This window comes from Triturus cristatus, chromosome 3_2, assembly GCF_964204655.1.
Source record: "Triturus cristatus chromosome 3_2, aTriCri1.1, whole genome shotgun sequence".
Classification (NCBI taxonomy): Eukaryota; Metazoa; Chordata; class Amphibia; order Caudata; family Salamandridae; genus Triturus; species Triturus cristatus.
The window spans coordinates 34432735-34454059 of NC_140584.1; the positions used below are offsets into that span (position 1 = coordinate 34432735).

General features: G+C 49.5%; 1 protein-coding gene across 2 annotated transcripts in view; it reads right to left on the bottom strand.

Moving 5' to 3' along the window:
• The window catches only part of ZBTB44 (zinc finger and BTB domain containing 44), a 258421-nt gene that overhangs the window by 63498 nt on the left and 173598 nt on the right, over positions 1-21325 (bottom strand). For both annotated transcript variants that reach the window (XM_085647221.1, XM_085647220.1), the window contains exon 4: positions 20460-20623. In XM_085647221.1, the coding sequence (XP_085503347.1) occupies positions 20460-20623 (164 nt within the window). The remainder of the gene's footprint in view (positions 1-20459; positions 20624-21325) is intronic.

A 21325-nucleotide genomic window follows, 5' to 3' on the forward strand; every position in this document is an offset into this window, starting at 1 on the left:
AGAGACACAGAGCCTCTCCTGACATAGGGTCCACGACCCCACCCCGCCTTGCTTGTTGCAGTACCACATGGCGGTGGTGTTGTCCGTGAACACCTGCACTACTCTCCCCTTGACAGAGGGAAGGAATGCTTTCAGTGCAAGTAGGATCGCCCTGAGCTCAAAAAGGTTGATATGGAGCTTGGACTCCGCCAGAGGCCTCTGATCTCCGCCTCTCCTATGTGGCCGCCCCATCCCAGGAGGGACACATCCGTCACCATTGTGTGCTCCGGTTGGGGAAGGGAGAGGGAGAGGGATCTGCCGCTGACCCAACGCTGGTCCATGAGCCACCACTGCAAGTCCTGTGCAGTGCCCTCCGAGATCTGGACGTAGTCGGACAGGTTTCCCCGATGCGGCGTCCATTGGAACTTCAGGACCCACTGCAGAGCCCGCATATGCTACCTGGCATGATTGATCAGCAGGATGCAGGAGGCCATGAGGCCCAGCAGTCTCAGGGTCTTCCTGACCAAAACCCAGGAACAGGGCTGAAAGATCGGAATCATAGCCCGTATGTCCCGGACTCGCTGTTCGTTAGTATAAACCCGAAAGTGCGCCGTATCCAGAACTGCTCCGATGAAGAGGAGCTTCTGAGAGGGAATCAGATGCGACTTCGGCACGTTGATGAAAAACCCCAGCGAATGCAGGAGGTCGGCCGTAGTCTGGAGGTGGGAGACGACTACCTGGGGCGAGCCCGCCTTCTACAGCCAGTCGTCGAGATAGGGGAAGACTGAAACCCCTGATCTGCGCAGATGAGCTGCAACCACCGCCGTCACTTTCGTGAACACCCGAGGGGCGCTGGTAAGGCCGAAAGGGAGCACGGTGAACTGGAAGTGCTCGTGGCCTACCGTGAACCGCAGATAACACAGGTGGGCCGGCAGGATGGGGATATGAAAATAAGCAACCTGCAAGTCCAACGCTACCATCCAGTCTTGCGGGTCTAGGGCAGACAAGACCTGAGCAAGCGTGAGCATCTTGAACTTCTCCTTCCGGAGGAAGCGATTGACGTTACGGAGGTCTAAGATAGGACGCAGGCCCTCAGCCTTCTTTGGAATCAAGAAGTAGTGGGAATAACAACCACGACCTACTTCTGACGTCGATGGCCCCCATGGCAAAGAGGGCCGTAACTTCCTGTTCAAGAAAGCCCAGATGATCCTCCAACATGCAGTGGTATTGCGGTGACATGGCTGGAGGGTAGCCTTAAAGGGGAGGAAGTAACCCCTACGGACTATCTGCAAAACCTACCTGTCAGACGTGATAGTGTGCCAGTGGGGGAGGTGATGGCGAATCCTGCCGCCCACTGGCGTTTTATGGGTCTGAAATGTCGGACTAGGAAGGTTTGGAGGCTGCTGCAGAGAAGGGGTTGGTGGACTGGCCCACCCGCTGGCCCTCGGAACCATGACGGTTGTTCCCACGTCCCCGGCCATGCGAAGTTTGGGTAACTTGCTGCGGCCTATGGCTCTGGGCGGGAAATAGCAGGGCACCCCTTCCCAGACTGCGCAGGGTGACTGGAGAGGCCCAAGGACTTGGCCGTAGCCCGCGAGTCCTTGAAATGCTGTAGAGCGTTGTCTGCTTTGTCGCCAAAAAGGCGACGGCCATCAAAGGGCATGTCCATCAAGGTGTTATGGACATCCACTGAAAAGCCAGTCGACCTCATCCAGGCGTAGCAACGAAGGGCTACAGACGTGGAAATCGTCCTGCCTAGAGAGTCGGCGGGATACAGCCCAAAACGGATGGTAAACTTAGCCGCATCCCTCCCGGAAGAGACAGCCTGGGAGAGAACTGTCCGGGCCTCCTCCGGACACTGGGGCAGCACCTGCCCAACCGTATCCCACGCAGAGTGGGAATAACGGCCCAATAGACATGCAGTGTTTACCGACCGCAGTCCTAAGATGGCGGAAGAGAACATTTTCTTCCCAAGAAGGTCCAGCTTCTTGGATTCCCTTTCCGGTGGGGCGGCAAGGAATGCGCTATTGGAAGTGGAGGCTTGGACCACCAAGCTCTCCGGGGTCGGTGTTGGGAGAGGAAAGTGGGGTTGCCCGGAGCCGGGCGGTGGCGTCGGTCAATCATCCTATGCACGGGAGCCCACGTGCCCAAAAGGACGTCAGTAAGGGACTCATTAAATGGCAGCAGGGGCTCAGAAGAGCTCGCTGCCGGCTGAAGCACCTCTGTCAGGAGGTTAGTCCATACCACTGCAGTAGGAAGCTCGAGGTTGAGAGCCTCGGCCGCCCTACGCAACACCACTGTGTACGACGTTCCCTCCTCCGTAGCCACGGTAGGAGGAGACAACATGCCAAGGTCAGGAGATGTGTCAAGACCACTGGAATCCCCCAGTTCCTATCTCCAGTCCTGCTCAGATCCCATCTGATCAGTTAAAGGGTCACCTGACCCCTCCAAGTCCTCCTCATCCTCAGGTTGCCAATCTGGCCGGAAAGGGACCCCAGGAGTGAACAGGGGCACAAAAACACCTCTCGGCGCCGGATGATGCTGGTCCGGCTCCAGGTCCATGTCGGGATGGAGGCCGGGGTCGACGCCGGCCGGAGACACGACCGGCGTCGGTGGAGGTGCCGGAGGAAGCGGCACCGGTGGAGGTGTTATTAGGTGAACCGGCACCGATCCGGATCCAAGGGGGGCCTGCAGCGCCGTGGACGGCGGAGAAGGCCCAGGCCTCCCAACCGAGTCCGCGGGGCCCAATGGCGCACTGGGGGGTTCGAGTCACCCAAAAATGGCATGAATCGCTTCGTAGAACGTACGAAGTTGGGCAGGAGCTGCACCGGGTCCCGGAAAGGAAGGGAAGCCTGGAGTCGACTGTTCGGGCTCTGCGTGCGGAGCCGCGGGAGGGGCACCGCCCGCATCCCTCATCACGCCAGCCGTAGTCGAAGTCGAAGAGCGACGATGCTTCTTTGACTTCTTTTTGTGCTTCGACTTACCCGACCCCGAGTGCGAAGACTTCGATGTCTTGGACGAGTGGTGATGGCTCCACGACCGGTCCCTCGATCTCCCTCGCGACCGGGACCTTGAACGGCACGGAGCTGACCGCCGGCGCTTGAGCAGCTTTTGGGACCGCTCCAGCAAAGTCTTCAGCGCCCTCGACGCGACGTCATGCCAGCGACACAACGCCACCTTTAGACATGCAGAGGTGCTTGCTGACGAAAAACTTTCTGAATCCAGTCTAATGCCTGGGGGTAATTCTAAGGTAAGGAATCTATAACTAACGTGTTTCGTTCAGATGATGGATAATCTAGATCTGGACCTTCTTGCCATCCAAGAAAAGGAAGGATGCTTTTAGTCAGTTAATCACCCTTAACTAAAACAATCCAAGGAACATTTTCTTTTAGAACACTCCTGAAAGAACATTTGTGAACAGTGAAACAATCCAATCTTCCCCTAAATTGGGAGGAATATGCATGTACTGCTACCCAGGAAAAACATTTTAGGTAAAGAGGCTTGTAGCATTAAGTGGTCTCTGAACAAACAGGAGTTCTCTTAAGAGGGCCCTTTACACTAGAAGAACTTGGACTTTTTATCTACTTTTGGTCACTACCAGGAAAGACAGGCAGGCAAACAACTCATCCAAAGCATATAGCACTATAGAGATGCAAAAGGTCTTAACGGAACAACAAAGCTCCTCAGAGTAAACAGTTGTGGCAGTGGTTCTTGACAACTGGTTGCAGTAGAAAGTAAACGGGTAGACACTCTAATTGTATTTGGCTTCTATAATAAACAAGCATTTGCAATGCAATAGGTCTCGCAATTGCCAGATTTTGACCTATTGGCATTGTAAATGACAATGACATTTATTTGTGTTTAAAAAACACCTGCAGTAGTAAGGCGTTGGGCAGACTTTGAAAATGCTGTGGGTACCTGTGCCACTGCACCTGCAGCATTAACGGAAACTACGCCCCTACTTGGAATCTTTTATTTGATTAAGCCTTTCAATAGCAGCACTACCTTTAAAGAGAACCCTTTCCCCAAGTCAAGGTGGTCACGTGCCATGGGGGAGGACCTTCATATTTAAGCATTGTAAAACCTCAGTGCTGTAAAACTCACAGCAGTATATAGTTAAAAAAATGTTATGGACATCCACTGAAAAGCCAGTCGACCTCATCCAGGCGTAGCAACGAAGGGCTACAGACGTGGAAATCGTCCTGCCTAGAGAGTCGGCGGGATACAGCCCAAAACGGATGGTAAACTTAGCCGCATCCCTCCCGGCAGAGACAGCCTGGGAGAGAACTGTCAGGGCCTCCTCCGGACACTGGGGCAGCACCTGCCCAACCGTATCCCACGCAGAGTTGGAATAACGGCCCAATAGACATGCAGTGTTTACCGACCGCAGTCCCAAGATGGCGGAAGAGAACATTTTCTTCCCAAGAAGGTCCAGCTTCTTGGATTCCCTTTCCGGTGGGGCGGCAAGGAATGCGCTATTGGAAGTGGAGGCTTGGACCACCAAGCTCTCCGGGGTCGGTGTTGGGAGAGGAAAGTGGGGTTGCCCGGAGCCGGGCGGTGGCGTCGGTCAATCATCCTATGCACGGGAGCCCATGTGCCCAAAAGGACGTCAGTAAGGGCCTCATTAAACGGCAGCAGGGGCTCAGAAAAGCTCGCTGCCGACAGAAGCACCTCTGTCAGGAGGTTAGTCCATACCACCACAGTAGTAAGCTCGAGGTTGAGAGGCTCAGCCGCCCTACGCAACACCACTGTGTACGACGTTCCCTCCTCCGTAGCCACGGTAGGAGGAGACAACATGCCAAGGTCAGGAGATGTGTCAAGACCACTGGAATCCCCCAGTTCCTATCTCCAGTCCTGCTCAGATCCCATCTGATCAGTTAAATGGTCACCTGACCCCTCCAAGTCCTCCTCATCCTCAGGTTGCCAATCTGGCCGGAAAGGGACCCCAGGAGTGAACAGGGGCACAAAAACACCTCTCGGCGCCGGATGACGCTGGTCCGGCTCCAGGTCCATGTCGGGATGGAGGCTGGGGTCGACGCCGGCCGGAGACACGACCGGCGTCGGTGGAGGTGCCGGAGGAAGCGGCATCGGTGCAGGTGTTATTAGGTGAACCGGCACCGATCCGGATCCAAGGGGGGCGTGCAGCGCCGCGGACGGCGGAGAAGGCCCAGGCCTCCCAACCGAGTCCGTGGAGCCCAAAGGCGCACTGGGGGGTTCGAGTCACCCAAAGATGGCATGAATCGCTTCGTAGAACGTACGAAGTTGGGCAGGAGTCGCACCGGGTCCCGGAAAGGAAGGGAAGCCCGGAGTCGACTCTTTGGGCTCTGCGTGCGGAGCCGCGGGAGGGGCACCGCCCGCATCCCTCATCACGCCAGCCGTAGTCGAAGAGCGACGATGCTTCTTTGACTTCTTTTTGTGCTTCGACTTACCCAACCCCGAGTGCGAAGACTTCGATGTCTTGGACGAGTGGTGATGGCTCCACGACCGGTCCCTCGACCTCCCTCGCGACCGGGACCTTGAACGGCACGGAGCCGACCGCCGGCGCTTGAGCAGCTTTTGGGACCGCTCCAGCAAAGTCTTCAGCGCCCTCGACGCGACGTCATGCCAGCGACACAATGCCACCTTCAGACGTGCAGAGGTGCTTGCTGACAAAAAACTTTCTGAATCCAGTCTAATGCCTGGGGGTAATTCTAAGGTAAGGAATCTATAACTAACGTGTTTCTTTCAGATGATGGATAATCTAGATCTGGTTAAAGCTAAGAGAGCATATACAAATAAAACAGGCAGGATCTCTAAAAACCCTAAACCCATTAACAACGCTGGGTCAAAGATAACTCCGTCCCTTCGATCTTATTTCAAAGTAGTTCCACAGGTTTTACATCTTACGGAGCAGTACCCTGGAATAGAGTACTCCGGAAACGAGCTGATTTCCATGGCATCATTAGACCCCAACGAGGTGACCCCGGTGAATTCTGCGATTATATCTGGCAGTATGGTAGCGGCTCTGGAAGCTAGCACAGTCGCTACAGAAGGGGTTACTTTGGGTGAAGTAGGTCAGACGGTAGGAGGAGGGGACGCAAGGGCAGATGGTGCTTTAAAAGCAGGCGTGTCTTCTACCTGCACCCCAGAAGATCCGGGGCCTGTGTATCCTCTTCCCCCTCCTACCGTAGATTCAGAACCATCACCATCACCTTCAGTGGTTCTTCCTAACTCCTTACTGGGTTCATCTGGTAGTGGGGCATTACAGCATGAAGTTGTGCAAGATTACATGTCTGCTCTTTCTGGCCCTCTAGTCGAGGGTCATGATAATGCATTATTAATTAACTCCCTACAGGGTATGTTTACATCTTTGTCTGCAGACATTAAAAAGGAGTTCGAAAACATCAGCAGCGAATCAGTCTGAAATAAGAAGCTTCTGCGAGTCCCTCGACAGAAAAATCAGCGGTCTGCTTACAAGAACAGAAGTATTGGAAAGTACTGTAACAGAACTGTCTCTATATCTAGATGAAGCCAAGGCAGATATTGTTAAGCTTAAAAAAGAAGATCTCAGGCTGGACGAGAGGATGGGGACATTAGAAAATCACGCTCGACGTAACAACCTCCGTATTTTGAATGTCCCGGAAGAAAGCGAAGATTCAGATATTAAGAAATATATTATCTTAATTCTGCTGAAAGAGTCTTTAAGACTAGATCAATCAGTGGAAGAGCTAACGTTAGACATTCAACGCATTCATAGAGAGCCTTTTAGGAAAATTCCTCAAAGAACCAAGCCAAGGAAGATCTTAGTGAATTTTCACACATACTATCTTAAGGAGGCTATTCTCAATCTGGCCCTTAAGCAGAAATCTGTGAGTGGGAAGGGATATCATTTTCAGATTCGGTCTGATCTTTCCAGGACCACCCTAGATAAACAATGGGAGTTTGGAAGAAGGCTAGAAGCCTTCAGAGGTTATGGTGCAGTGGCCCAATTAGTTTTTCCTGCTGCATTAAAAATTATGTATAAAAATAAAATGCATAATATTACATCAGTGTTGGCAGCAGATGAGCTACTGATGACTGAGGAAAGATAAGGGGGCATCAGGGTGAGTGGAGTGTCATTGTATGTTATCTCCGAGAATGTATGAGAACTTAATCCGAGTATTTCGAGAATAGATATCTATTACTACATGGTTGCATATGTATGGACGCACTAATGGTAGTACGCAATAAGCAGTTGGCTACTTTGTATAGTGGGTTGATGGACGGGAGCCCAGTGAGGGGGTACTATCTTCTGGATTTTCCAGATAGATAGGGTAAGGGTTTCCCATGGGAGGGTGAGGGGTAGGGTGGGGCACAGGGTGGGGCTGCATTGGGATAAAACAAAAAAAATCCTCATTTTCGTCCTTGTTTTAGTTTATGTTTTGAAGAGTTGCTATTGCTCTAGTGTCGAAAGGTTACCCTCTTACTTTTTAATTAAGAAAGCTACTGGTTTTTTTTTCCCCGATTGCTGGGCATTTGGAATGGGGATGGTGATGTTGATGGTGGGAGGTTTTTTTTTTCTGTTATGAGTGAGCTGAAAATTATCTCTTGGAATATTAATGGCCTGCGCACTAGTCCTAGGAAAAATAAGATAATGCAATATCTTCGTGATTTTGATGCGCAGGTGATTATACTCCAGTAGACTCATTTGACGGAATGTGAGTTGCTCTCTGTGGTTAAAAAGAATAGATGGATCGGCCTTTGTGTAACGACTTCACAAACAGCACACATTAGGGGTGTAGCAATTCTTTTTAAGAAATCTGTAAATGTGAGATTAGTCTCTAAGATGGTGGATGCAGGGGGGGATGGGTTATTGTATCTGTAATCATAGCTGGATCTCCTGTTACTATAGTAGGATACTATGGCCCTAATTGCGATGACCCTTCAGTCCTGAAAACTATCTTTTCTCACTTGCTTTTGTTCCCAGAGCCAACCATCATAGCAGGGGACTTTAATATTGTTTTAGATCCTATATTTTGGTAAGTCCCCGACTAATAGAGCTATAGTTTTGTCCAAAACCAGGTCCCTCTTGCTTGATAATATGAAGCAGTTTGGTTATGTAGACATCTGGAGGGTTAAATCTGGGCAACAAAGAGCTGTTTCATTTCGTAACTATAAGTATCATCATCAGTCAAGAATTGACTATATTTTGAATAGTCAAAAATTGGTTAACTCGACGCAAACCATCTCTTATCTCCCATTTCATCTTTCGGACCACGCGGCAGTTTATTTAGAATTGTCGGGCTTTTTTAATAGCCCCATGAGAAGCTGGACTTTTGATCGTTCTTTGCTTTCGTCGGTAGAGGTTATTGATTCTCTTAAAATTGAAGTCTAGAATTTCATGGATAATAATATTGGTTCAGCCTCCCCCGAGTGGGTTTGGGATGCATTTAAAGCATTCTTAAGGGGCCTAATAACGAACAAGGCCACATATAAGAAGAAGATCTATAGAGAAACAGTAGCCTCACTGGAAGCTGAGATGGTTAGAGTGCAAGTAGAAATAGTGTTACACCTGGATGTCCCTGCGAACACTCGACAGGAGTGGCAGAACAAGATAGATATCCTGAGAGGGGAATTGGGTTCAGTTTTGAATTCACGGGTCCTTGAGAGGTGGGAAGTGAGCAAGTTAGCTCACTTCCAATATGGAGAGGGGGCAGGGAAGTTGTTAGCTTGGAAGGCAAGAACAGACCAGGTTAGAAATAATATAGATTCAGTTACTTCTAGGGGTGTAACATATTCTTCCGATGAAGATATTAGAGGAGCATTCCGGGACTTCTTTAGTAACATATATCACGAAGACAGTTATTGAGGAAGCCCAAGTGGAAAATTGGTTGAAGGACATATCCCTTCCTGAATTGACGTCTGAACAGAGTATCTTTCTGGATCGTGAGATTTCGCAGGAAGAGGTTAGGCGGGCTATTCTAAAATGCAAGAAGGGTAAGGCATCTGGCCCAGACGGTTTGCCATCTGAAATTTACATTGCCCTGGAGATAATAATACTCCCTTTCCTTACAGATTTGTTCAATCAGATTCTTCCGGAAGGTTTGTCGCCTCCCATTTCATGGAATAAAGCTTCCATAACCCTCGTATTGAAACCAGGAAAGCCAGCTACCTGTTGCGGCTCTTATAGACCGATTTCCATCTTAAATTCTGACTACAAAATCTTTACGTCAATTTTGGCAGATAGGCTGGGAACTGTAGTAACAGGGGTTTTATATCCAGATCAGAAGGGTTTTGTGAGGGGCCGACAGCTATATGAGTTGACATATGATCTTATAGCAGCCATTGATATGGCAACTACAGAGTCTCTCCCACTGGCTGTACTTACATTGGATGCCACCAAGGCCTTCGATAGGGTGAATTGGGTGGCCCTGGGTAGGTTTAACATCGGGGAGAGATTCCAGCGAGCTGTGAGTCTCCTATATCAGAATCCTTCAGCTTCTTTGTTGGTAAATGGAGAATCGTCCATGCCTTTAACATTTCGCGTGGTACGCGTCAGGGCTGCCCCCTTTCCCCCCTCCTATTCGACTTATATATTGAACCTTTCGCTCAACGGTTGAGAGATGAGCATAACATCAAGCCCTTTACCTTCAGGGGGTGGGAAAGGAAGGTAGCCCTTTACGCGGATGATATTCTCGTATTTTCCTCAGAGCTATATACGGCTTTCCCCTCAGTGGTTGCTTTGGCTCTTGATTTTGGTAAAATATCAGGTTATGAGATTAATGCCTCCAAAACTGACATCATGGTTTGGAATGATCCTGAGCCTGTGGCAGGGGCTCAGTTGAGCTCTAGTTTGCGGTATCTAGGCCTTAACATTGTTATGGATATAAATAAAATTGCATCATTAAACTTTTCCAATGTCGCTAAGGAATGTCGAAGACTTATGAGATCCTGGTCTTCACTTCCTCTATCAATTTTGGGCAGAGTAAACTTAATAAAAATGTCTATTTTGCCAAAATATATTTTCTGTTTAATACCATTCCCCTATTTTTCGAATCCTCTTGGATAAATAAACTTCAGAGCGATATTAGTTCTTTCATTTGGAATGACCATACACCCAGGATTGCATGGAAAAAACTTAGGTGGCGTAGAGAGAAGGGGGGCTTAGCGGCGCCTATTATACAACTATATGCATGGGCATTTCAACTTTCCCATGTCAGGATGCTGCTAAAAATGCCTACAATTTCTGGAATTGGGTGTATGTTTGCAGCATTACTTAGTGGAGAGGGTGTGACCCAGAAGGGTTTTTTGTTTAAATTTGGTGATCCGAAATTTTTTAAAAAGGTGAAATTAAAGGTGTTGCGAGATATGGCAAGAACATGGGGTAAGCTTAGGTGTCCTTTAAAGATTGGGTACTGTACAAGTAGGTCACCACTATGGAACTCACCGGGCAGCCCAGACTGGCTTTTGGATAGTCTTGCAATACCAGTGAGAGAGGCAGGTTTGGAGCTCTGGGGGACTTATTTGTTGAAGGCTGTTTGCTTCCATCGGAGGCTCTGCTATCTAAAATAGGGCCTGGACTCTGTAGGTTTAAGTTCCTTCAGATTGCAAGTTGGGCACACTCACAGATTTCTGCTAGGGGTAGATGTGTGATAGGAGGTGAGAATAATCTAGTCACGCAGATTTTGAATAAACCACCAGCTAGAAAGGAGGTCTCACTATGGTATGGACTAATACTAGAAGAGATGGATGGCGAATTCCAACTGCCAGAGCTGTTGTGGGCTTCCTCCATTACTAACCAGAACATTGAGAATTTGTGGCTTACATCTTTTAAGATCATGTGGGATATAGTGAAACCTGCTTGGCTTCGAAGAAACCATCTTTTTACCCTACATAGGGCCTACTATTCGCCACAGAAACTTTCAAAATTTTCTAAGGACTCGTTAGTGGCATGCCCTAAATGTGGGCTGTTAGCTGCCTCAGATCTACATATGTTTTTTGAGTGCTCCTTGTTGTCCCCCTATTGGAATGCGATAAGTCTATCACTTTCAACTGCTCTGGGTTTTGAAGTCCTGATAACCTCATCTCTCGTAATTTTTGGAGTTTCACCTGAGGTTCGGGGTCCGGCGAAAAACCTTCTCTTTTACTGCATATTGTTGGCAAGAAGAGAAATTTGTAGAAAATGGAAAGACCCCACTCCACCTACTTTGCTGGACTGGCGTACTTCAGTTTTACAAATCTCAAAAGTTGATTTAATAAGGGATGGTAATCCCAGTAAGAGAAGCTTTTGGCTCCTGTTGAACTGGGTGTAGGTCTGTGTGGGTTGTTTTTTATTATTATTTTTTTTTTCCCCCCCTGAGAAGTTGGCCTGGCATATGCTGGTCACTAGTTATAGTGGCCACCTTGCACCAGTCCAATTCGATTCTTGGTAGATAGGTTTAAGACAACCTTTTAAAGAAAGCTATCCTAGTGGTAGCTGTGGAGAGCAGCCTTCAGGCTAAGTCTCTGAGGAATGTAATGCAGCTTTTTTACCTTATAATCTCTTGAATTACCAAATGAAAAGGACACTACACAGGTATATATATCAAATATATATGTAATTATTCTTAGATACACTCTACTAATCTCTTTATGAGATTAGAACCCAGATACACATTCAAATGTCAACACTTCTCAATAAATTAAGCACAAATATGGCTGTAGCCCTAGGGGCGTACCAGACCATATACTAAGAAAATGGTTTAACAAACTCGACTTGCAAAATGAAAAGGCCTAGGGCCTTGGGAATCGCTGGGGCTTCACTTCTGCAGTGTTAGCAGGTAAGTAAACAGCCCACGGGAGACGCGTGCAGTGTCTAAACACAGCCGCGGGTTTCCTACTGGTTTCAATGGCACAAGTCGCGGTTTGTAATTTAAAGTTTTAGGGCTCTTCGGAGAAGTCAACAAGCAAGCCACTTACAGGGTAAGTATTTCGAGGGCCAACACACACTTGGGCACCGGAGTGCACGAGTTACCTCACCCACGGAAGCCGGGTGCATAGGTGTCTTTTGGTGTCGGGTCGCGATGCCGTTTTCAATGGAGATCACTGAAGACTTGCTGTTTGTGACGACTGGAGAGGTGTCCGCTGGAATCCGAAGATGGATTGAAGTTGAAGAGGACCTGAAAATTGAGGGGACAGAGTTCAAAGTCACTTGCCAGTGACCGGTGGCCAGCAGGATGGATGAGCACTGATGGCGCGTCGCTTCAGGTCGTCGATGGTGGTTTGTCTCTTCGCTCACGAGGTCCAGGAGGGATCGACGATGACCAGCAGCTGGATTCGGAGGGTCCCACGACGTCTGCAGCTGATGACGGTGTCGGCAACCGGATTGGAGCCAACAACCCTTGGCAACTGCAAGTCTCGTGTGGAGTTAAGATTGAAGATGGTGCAGACCAGCAAGGTCTGATGGACTTACCCAGCGAGGGTAAGTGAGGACAGGCCCGGAGCAACCAGGAGGGCCCTTGAAGTCGATGAGAAAGTCTTCGGGTGAGTCACTAGCCAACGGGCAAGCAACCGTGAAGACGCCTTTGCAGGAAAAGTTCCACAGGAGCCCACGGTCACTCGGGACGGGGTAGGCCGCTGATTTTCGGTACCAGACCTGCTAAGGACTTGGACTACAGATGGTCCAAAGCACAAGTTCGTAGAACGTTGTTTAGGGTTTGCACTCGAAATCAGTGCACGGTTCCCTGGTATTGCTGTTCCTCGTCACTCGTGGGGTCCAGACGCCACAGCTTCGCTGGGGACTCAAAATGGCCGTCGAGAGGTCAGGCAATCCGCTTCAGGGGACGCAGGGACTTCGGACTCCGGCGGGAGCGGTGAAGTTTGCAACCGTTGATCAAGTTACTGATGCCTGCCAAGCAGGGGAGTCACTCCTTGACTCCAAGGGAGATTCTTCAGTCTTCCAGAGATAGTGGAACGTCGAAGGGCCAGGATTCTTCTTTGTAGAGCGTCGTCCAGGTGTAATCTGAATTGCATTGGCAATGCTTGGTATCTTATAGTGAAGATAGGGGAGGGACTAGCTCTATGACCACTCGTCTAGGAGGGTCAGGGTAGTGGGTGGTTACACCCACTTCCCTTTGTCCAGTTTCGCGCCAGAGCAGGGGCAGGTATCCCCTGAACCGGTTTGAGCTGGCATATGCACAGAGGAGCCTACTGCTCCCCCAGTGCAGGACTTCAAAGGCACTCTAAGAGTGCACCCACCCAGCTCCAATACACTAAATCCTGTCTGGGAGGTGGTAACACCTCCCTGTGACAGGATACCCTTTGTTGGGCTTCCTCCACTGCGAGTTTTGGTCAGCAGCAGGAGGGCAGCCCGGTGTCTGTGCTGGTGGCATCCATTTTATGATGCCAGGGCTCTAGAAGATTTCTACCGTTGAGTACAGTGGGTACATGTCGTCCCCTCTAGAAGGTTGGGATCATACTCCCACACCAGTTACTGGTGTGGGTGTACGATTCCAAGTTGTTTGACACCAAACACGACATGTTTTGATGCAGTCATTCCAAAGTTAGCATTTACCGCGAGGTTATAATGCACTTAAGAGTATATGGTTTAACCGCATCCACAAACAGCAGCAGAGAATAGACTCTGCCAGCTGCAGAGGGGTCCTGCTCATGCAGAAGCACCCCCTCACATAGTAAACCAAGCACCCTGCCCTCAGAATTGTTAGGGCCTGCTAGAGGGGTGACTGATAGGTTTAAATGTGTGTGTATGGTGAGATATAGGAACCTATACCTCAGTGAGGAGTGCTAACACTACCTCACCCAGGCTGCAGTAGCAGGCCTGTGGTGTCAGATTGTGAATGCTTCCCAGGGGTGGCATAATACATGCTGCAGCCCCTGGTAGGCCTGTGAAGTACCAATGCCCTAGGTACCTAAGGTACCATATACTAGGGGCTCATAAGGTACCACAGTATCCAATCACTAGTGCATCTAATATGCAGACCAAGTTGTTTTAGAGAGATCAGTGAGACTGGGGCCCTGATTAGCAGGGACCCAGCCAGACTAATAGTCAGAAACCAGTGTATACATCAGAAAAAAAGTGGGGGCAACATAAGTGCAGATCCTACTCTCCTACACCCCCACGGTCCAATGATTATGCTGCTTGGGGAACTATATGTGCTGTATATCCACCAGGGCGTCCTCGATAATTGCAGTGGGTATCTGACTACAGCAATTTAACCCCCTTTTTTTTTTTTCTTTTTGGTTGTCTTGGGAAGGTGCTATGGAAATGGAAATGGAGACAACACTGAGACGCGATACCCTACAAATAGGTTGGCGACTCTACCAGTTTCTCTGTGATAGTGTGTCTCTCTCTTTTGCGCCTCCACATGGTAACCAAGGGCGAAAAATGAGGACCAAAAAAAAATAAAAAAAGTCTGATGCATAACGTTTGAGAGGGAGGACCACTAGAGCAACATGAATGTTACATAAGACTCTCAAATAAATGAAAAGTTTCCTTCTGGGTCTAAATGGCGGGGAAAATTTGGTTACAACTTGCAGTATTTTAGATTCACCGAAGAACCAGTTATACTTATCTTTGGCCTTGGATGCAGGTAATGGTAGTATATTGATCCCCGCCGGTTATAGAACAGCAAACTTTCCAAATAAGGAAGAGTACGCTTTCCCTCAAACCAAATTAGGGTCTGAGATGCCAGTATGACTTTGATGAGTGTCACCAGAGCAGACTTGGCTGTATTCAAGTGATAGATGGTAATATAATTCACCAAACGCAATAAGATGATGGACGGAGTGCTGAAACTTTTCAGACACTCACCCCTAGCCACAGATCTGGGTTGAACACACCATCGTTCTTCTGCTCACTAAGCCACCCCAGTTTGGACCCAGCCATATGCAAATCAGTCTTGATCATGCTCCTCATGGGAACAGTTCAGCCCGAACTGCCAGACCAGGTCCTCCCTGAACCAGAAACAAGCATCCTGGGATAAGTTTCAGGGTATCACCCCTTATCAGCGACCCTTGGCACTGTTCTCAGGCAGGTCGCTCCCCACGCCACACAGCACCACCTGTGTGTCGTTGCCCCAGAACCCGCTGCTGCTTGAAGTTCGTGGACCGCCTCCACCCGCAGGCTACCACGTGCTCCTCATCCCTGGTGGCCAGTGGTATCCCGTAAGCTCCCTGCGCTCGATCTGCCCCTTTTCTCTCTGTCGGCCTTGCCATAATTGTGCTTCTGCTCCTGTACTGTGAATACTTGTATTTTGCCTTTTATTCTTTTTTGCACGGTTGTATTGTTTTGTACCCCTTTTTTGCCTTCTGTATCCCCCGCCCGCTCTACCCTCCCGTTTTCCCGCCGATGCGTCCCCGCCCCCCTTCTCGCCCATTCGCCGCCCCGATCCCGCCTCCCAGATACTCCTCCCTCCCACCTCCCCTTATATGGCAGATGCGCGCGAAAGCACACCCAAGGCAAGCCCGTCTGCGCCCATCCGTGCCTGGGCCGCGCCCAGCGCCAAACCCCCTGGCCCCCGCAAACACTACACCGCCCGACGCTACCAGCACCCTCCACGCACTCAACGCCGGACGACCGCACACCTGCTTCCTGGCAGCCCCGAAGCACACCAAAGGACTCTTCTCCTGCTGGAACTACAGCTTCACCAGCCTCCGAGCACCACACCGCCCACCGTGACAGGACGCAACCACCTCAGATGCATACTACTGAACACCCGCTCCGCACACAAACACGCCGTCGAACTCTGGGACCTGCTCTACACATCCTTCCTGGACGTCGCCTTCCTGACAGAGATCTGGATGAACACCTCCTCCGCACCCGACATCGCCATAGCCATCTCGGATGGCTACAAGATCTCCCGCAGGGACCGCACCAATGGAATAGGAGGTGAAATCGCCAACTTCCACAAGAACACCCTCAGGGTCTCGACCAACACCAACGACACCCTCAGCACCGCCGAACACCTGCACTTCCAGATCCACACCGATCCCAACACCACCCTCAGAGGAACTCTTGTCTACAGACCCGCTGGACCCTGGCCTCAGTTCAGCGACTCCATCGCCGACTTAGTCAGCACGCACACCCTCGCCTCCACAAACTACATCCTCCTCGAAGACCTGAACTTCCACCTCGAGAACAACGACAACACTAACTCCACCACCCTGATTGACAACCTCGCCAACCTCGTACTCAGACAGCTCGTCACAATGCCCACCCACTCCGCCGGCCACATGCTTAACCCCATCTTCTCCGCAAGCCCGCACGTCACCTTCAGCCACACCCCTGAGCTCCACAGGACCGACCATCACTGCAATCACTTCACCTACCGGAAACCCACTACGCACCACCGTACTCAACTGATCCCCTGCCGCAGCTGGAGCAAAATCACCGACGACCAGCTAAACACCACCCTCACCCGAAGTCCACCCGCCGACCCCACCGACGCCAACACCGCCGCCCGCAACCTCAGGCGTTGGATCAACAACTGCGCCAACACTCTCGCCCCGATCAAGAAACCCTCCAACAGACACACTAACAAGAAAGCCAGCTGGTTCACCGCAGACCTCCAGGCCTCCAAGCAAACCTGCTGTACACTAGAGAAGAAATGGCACTGCAAAAAGACAGACAGCTACGCAGCCCACAAGAACGCCATCCGTAGACACCATCACCTCATCAGATCTGCCAAAAGGGCCTCCTTCAAGGACCAACTCGACAACAATGCACACAACAGCAAAGAGCTCTTCAACATCGTGAAGGAACTCTCCAACCCCAGCTCCAACACCAATGACATCCGACCATCGCAAGACCTGTGCGACTCCCTTGCCACCTTGTTCCATCGCAAGATTGCAGACATCCACGACAGCTTCAACAACCTGACCGCCCCAACACCCACCAACACCTCACACCCCGCGGCCACCACCCACATCGATCCCCTGCTCGCCTGGACCTACATAAATGACGACGACACCATCAAAATCATGAACACCATCCACTCCGGCTCTCCGTCAGACCCATGCCCACACCACATCTTCGCCAGAGCCACCATCGCACCCCATCTCCGCAAGGCCATAAACATCTCCTTCGAGACCGCGACCTTCCCAGACAGCTGGAAGCACGCCGAGATCAACGCCTTACTCAAGAAACCCAAGGCGGATCCGAGGGCCCTCAAGAACTTCCGGCCCATCTCCCTGCTCGCGTTCCCGGCGAAGGTCATCGAGAAGACCGTCAACAGACAGCTGACCCGCTACTTCGAGGAGAAGAACATCCTGGACCAGTACCAGTCCGGGTTCCGCAGCAACCACAGGACCTCAAGAACTTCCGGCCCATCTCCCTGCTCCCGTTCCCGGCGAAGGTCATCGAGAAGACTGTCAACAGACAGCTGACCCGTTACCTCGAGGAGAACAACATCCTGGACCAGTACCAGTACGGGTTCCGCAGTAACCACAGTACCGAGACTGCCCTCATCGCCGCCACGGATGACATCAGGGCCCTGCTGGACAACAGCAAAACCGCGGCCATCATCCTCCTGGACCTATCAGCCGCCTTCGACACTGTCTGCCACCGCACCCTACGCACACGCCTTCACAACACAGGGATCCAAGACAAGGCTCTGGAACGGACAACCTCCTTCCTCTCCGGCAGAACCCAGAGCGTCCGCCTCCCCCCTTTCCGTTCTGAAGCCTCAGAGATCATCTGCGGTGGACCTCAAGGATCATCCCTCAGCCCGACACTGTTCAATGTCTACATGGCACCGCTCGCCCACGTCGCCCGACTACACGACCTCAACATCATATCCTATGCCGACGACACCCAGCTGATCCTCTCCCTCACCAAGGACCCCCTCACCGCCAAAACCAACCTCCACGAAGGAATGAAAGCCGTCGCCGAGTGGATGAAGAATAGCCATCTGAAGCTGAACTCTGACAAGACAGAGATCCTCATCCTCGGCTTCACCCCCTCAGACTGGGACGACTCCTGGTGGCCTTCCGTTCTGGGAGCAGCACCGACACCCACCGACCATGCACGCAACCTGGGGTTTATCCTCGACTCAACACTCTCCATGACCAAGCAAGTCAACACCGTCTCGTCCTCCTGCTTCAACACCCTCCGCAAGATCTACAGGTGGATCCCCAACGAAGAAGAATGGTCACCCAGGCCCTCGTCAGCAGCAGGCTGGACTACGCAAATGCCCTCTACGCAGGAGCCTCGGACAAACTCCTGAAACGGCTACAACGCATACAGAATGCCTCTGCACGCCTGATCCTCGACATCCCTCGCCACAGCCACATCACACCACACCACACCTGAGAGACCAGCACTGACTTCCCGTGAACCAGAGGATCACCTTCAAGCTCCTCAACCACGCACACAAGGCGCTCCACAACACCGGACTGGCATACCTCAACAGACGACTCACCTTCTACACCCCGAACCGACAGCTCCGCTCCGCCGACCTCGCCCTCGTCCCCCGCAACCGAAGAGCAACCACCGGTGGTAGATCGTTCTCCCACCTCGCCGCCAAGACCTGGAACACCCTCCCCATCCTCCTACGGCAGACCCAGGACCTACTAACCATCAGGAGGCTTCTCAAGACCTGGCTATTCGAGCAGGAGCAGCACCCCCTCTCACGAGTGAGTAGTGCGCTCTACAAGTGTTTGATTGATTGATCAGCCAGGCTAACTTGAATCCAGTGGCAAAGTGAGCATGGGACTGACGTCTGGGCATACCCTGGCCACTTAGGGCGAACATAGCAAACACAATAGGATGATGGACTGAGTGCTGAGACTCACTGAAGAACCAGTTTGGAATGCTGCTATACTGATCTTTGGCCTTGGAGTCAGGTAATAGTGTGTTAATTCCCACCGGTTATAGAACAGCAAACTTTCCAAATAAGGAAGAGTACGCTTTCCCTAAAACCAAATTAGGGTCCGATATGCCAGTATGACTTTGATGAACGTCACCAGAGCAGACTTAGCAGTATATAAGTCTTTGATGGTAATATAATTCACCAACCAGACATTTCTGGTACTTTTCGTAACCAAGCAAAATATGTGAAAGCAAAGAATTTTGCAGGTCTGCTGTCCGTCTCTACTAGGGAAGTCTACTAGGGATACATGTTGTTGAAGTCGTGTTCAAAACATAGCAGCATCAGTTTAGCTTTAGCTATATTTACCCTGTAGAAGGTCTGTTTGCCCATTTACTAACTACTGATAGAGTTTGGTCGTCAGCTGTCTCTAATAAGGTACAGAGGGGAAATGGAGTAGGATGGAGTATGTAAAATGGCCTCTTTGACTCAACAACATAAAATGGGTGTCTAGTTAGAAGGCAAATGATGGGAACATCTGGGGCCTAATATTATTGGTTACAATGGTAGAAAGGTGGACTTCTACCGCTCTATATTCATTTGAGATAGACTAACTTTCTAAAAATGATACACAAAACAGGACTACATCTAGAACACTAAACCTTCACAGGGCTAGAATGATGCACTGAAGCAAGGACTCTAGCCACTATTTTTAGCAGACTTGAAATAAAGCAAAAGGTGTAGCTGTTTAAGGTGAATGACTCCCCATTCAACAGTGAATCTGCTCACCTACCCTCCTCAGGACCACCCCTCTGCTGAAAAGTCATTAACTACAGCAGTACCCTGGCCGATAGATGTGTTCATGCTCTACCACTAGAATGTAAGTTGAATGGCACTTCAACCACAGCAATTACCCACACTGAAATGGAATGGCCAGAGCCAATGCGCCAATGATAAGACACCAAGCGGCAGAGTGGTGGAATTGCAGAAAATGATGCAGGCACTCATGATGGAACAAATGTGACTATGCACCAAAAAGACTTGATTTCCATACTTTTTTCAAAACGACTCAGCCCTATTCTAGAGCAGATCAGAATCAAAAGTACATACTTACTGGGAATAAATCACAGCCAAATAAATCGTTTCATGCTTGTAAATATAGATTCCCATAGAATAGGTACGGATACTTGACACTATGAAGCAGGAAGTTGCATAGCAATGAAAATAGCACTAACGGTCTCCTCTTTTATTCTTGGTTGCCTCAATGTACGCGAAAATTAATAAAATTTTAATAAAATCATGTCTTACACTTTTCTTATATTACAATGAAATTATTTCAATTCTGTCTTTCATAAAGAAATACATTTTGCACAACAAATGTTTACAAGTTCTTAAAACAGCACAAGCAGACTTTGACCTTCTAATACATTTTATTTACATTTTACACGGAAGGTGTCTCAAGCTAACAAAGTGATGACTTTCTTAGGGGTTCAGTGCTCCCAATCTGGATTGTGCTTTAGTGCGGACAACATTGAATTTAATCTTGCGTTTGGCTTGGTAGAATACTGTCCTGCACCACTGCAAGCAGCATAAGGAAAAGTAACTTTCAATTTTTATGCCCAGTTAATGGTCTGTACCCTTGTGGCCTTCAGGTTGGGCTGTTATTTTATTTTTTATACGGAAGCAATACTTATCCTATGTTGCACTTGGACCTCTTACCAGAATGTATGAGCATGTGCTGTTTCAGATTCTGGATACGGGTGAAACGGACCCCGCAAGTTGGGCACTGAAAAGGCCTGTCTGGACCATTTGGGCTGGGCCGTTCTGTACTGCTGGTGGAGGGCGCGATGTAGAGTTGGTACGGGTACTGGATATTGTCCAACCTGAAAGAAAAAAAAATAACGTTCAACAATGGATGTACCATACAAGTGTTTATTAGCATTATAAAGGCATGTTTTCCCCGTTATAAAGTATAGGAGGTAGGAACGGGAGCAAAGTGGAAAATGCAATAACAATAGGACATTAGAAGAGGGACTTCAAACAAGTGAGGTGTCTTCAGGAAAGGAACTCAATAATGCACACTACAGCAGCGAGAGTAAGGACAATATCAGAACCAGGCATCCAGTGCTTGACAGAAGTTCCGAATGTTTTTGAAAAACTCGGGCAAGACTCCATTTAGTGAAAATATTGGCTTGTAACGTATGCATCTGTTGATCCACATAACAATATAATATTCAACATCTGAAAACAGATACCATTCCTCATCTAAGACCACAGGTAACCACGATGTCTGGAAATGTTTAACATAACTGTATAACAATTCCTTTTTTATAATAGAATTCCTTTTTAGAATACTTAAAATGTCCCTATTTAAAATATCCTTATAAAATAATTTATTATTTTTTGCTGATTGAAGGGCACACATGCCTCTGTGAAATCTCTTCACGACTGAAATTATTCAGACCTCAATACATAGTGCACTTTGAAGTTTTCATTATAAAATCTTCAAACGTGTATTTTATATAGTGCTTTAGCATTGTTTAGACAGGTAATGTAAAATGTGTATTTTTAACTACTTTAAAGAA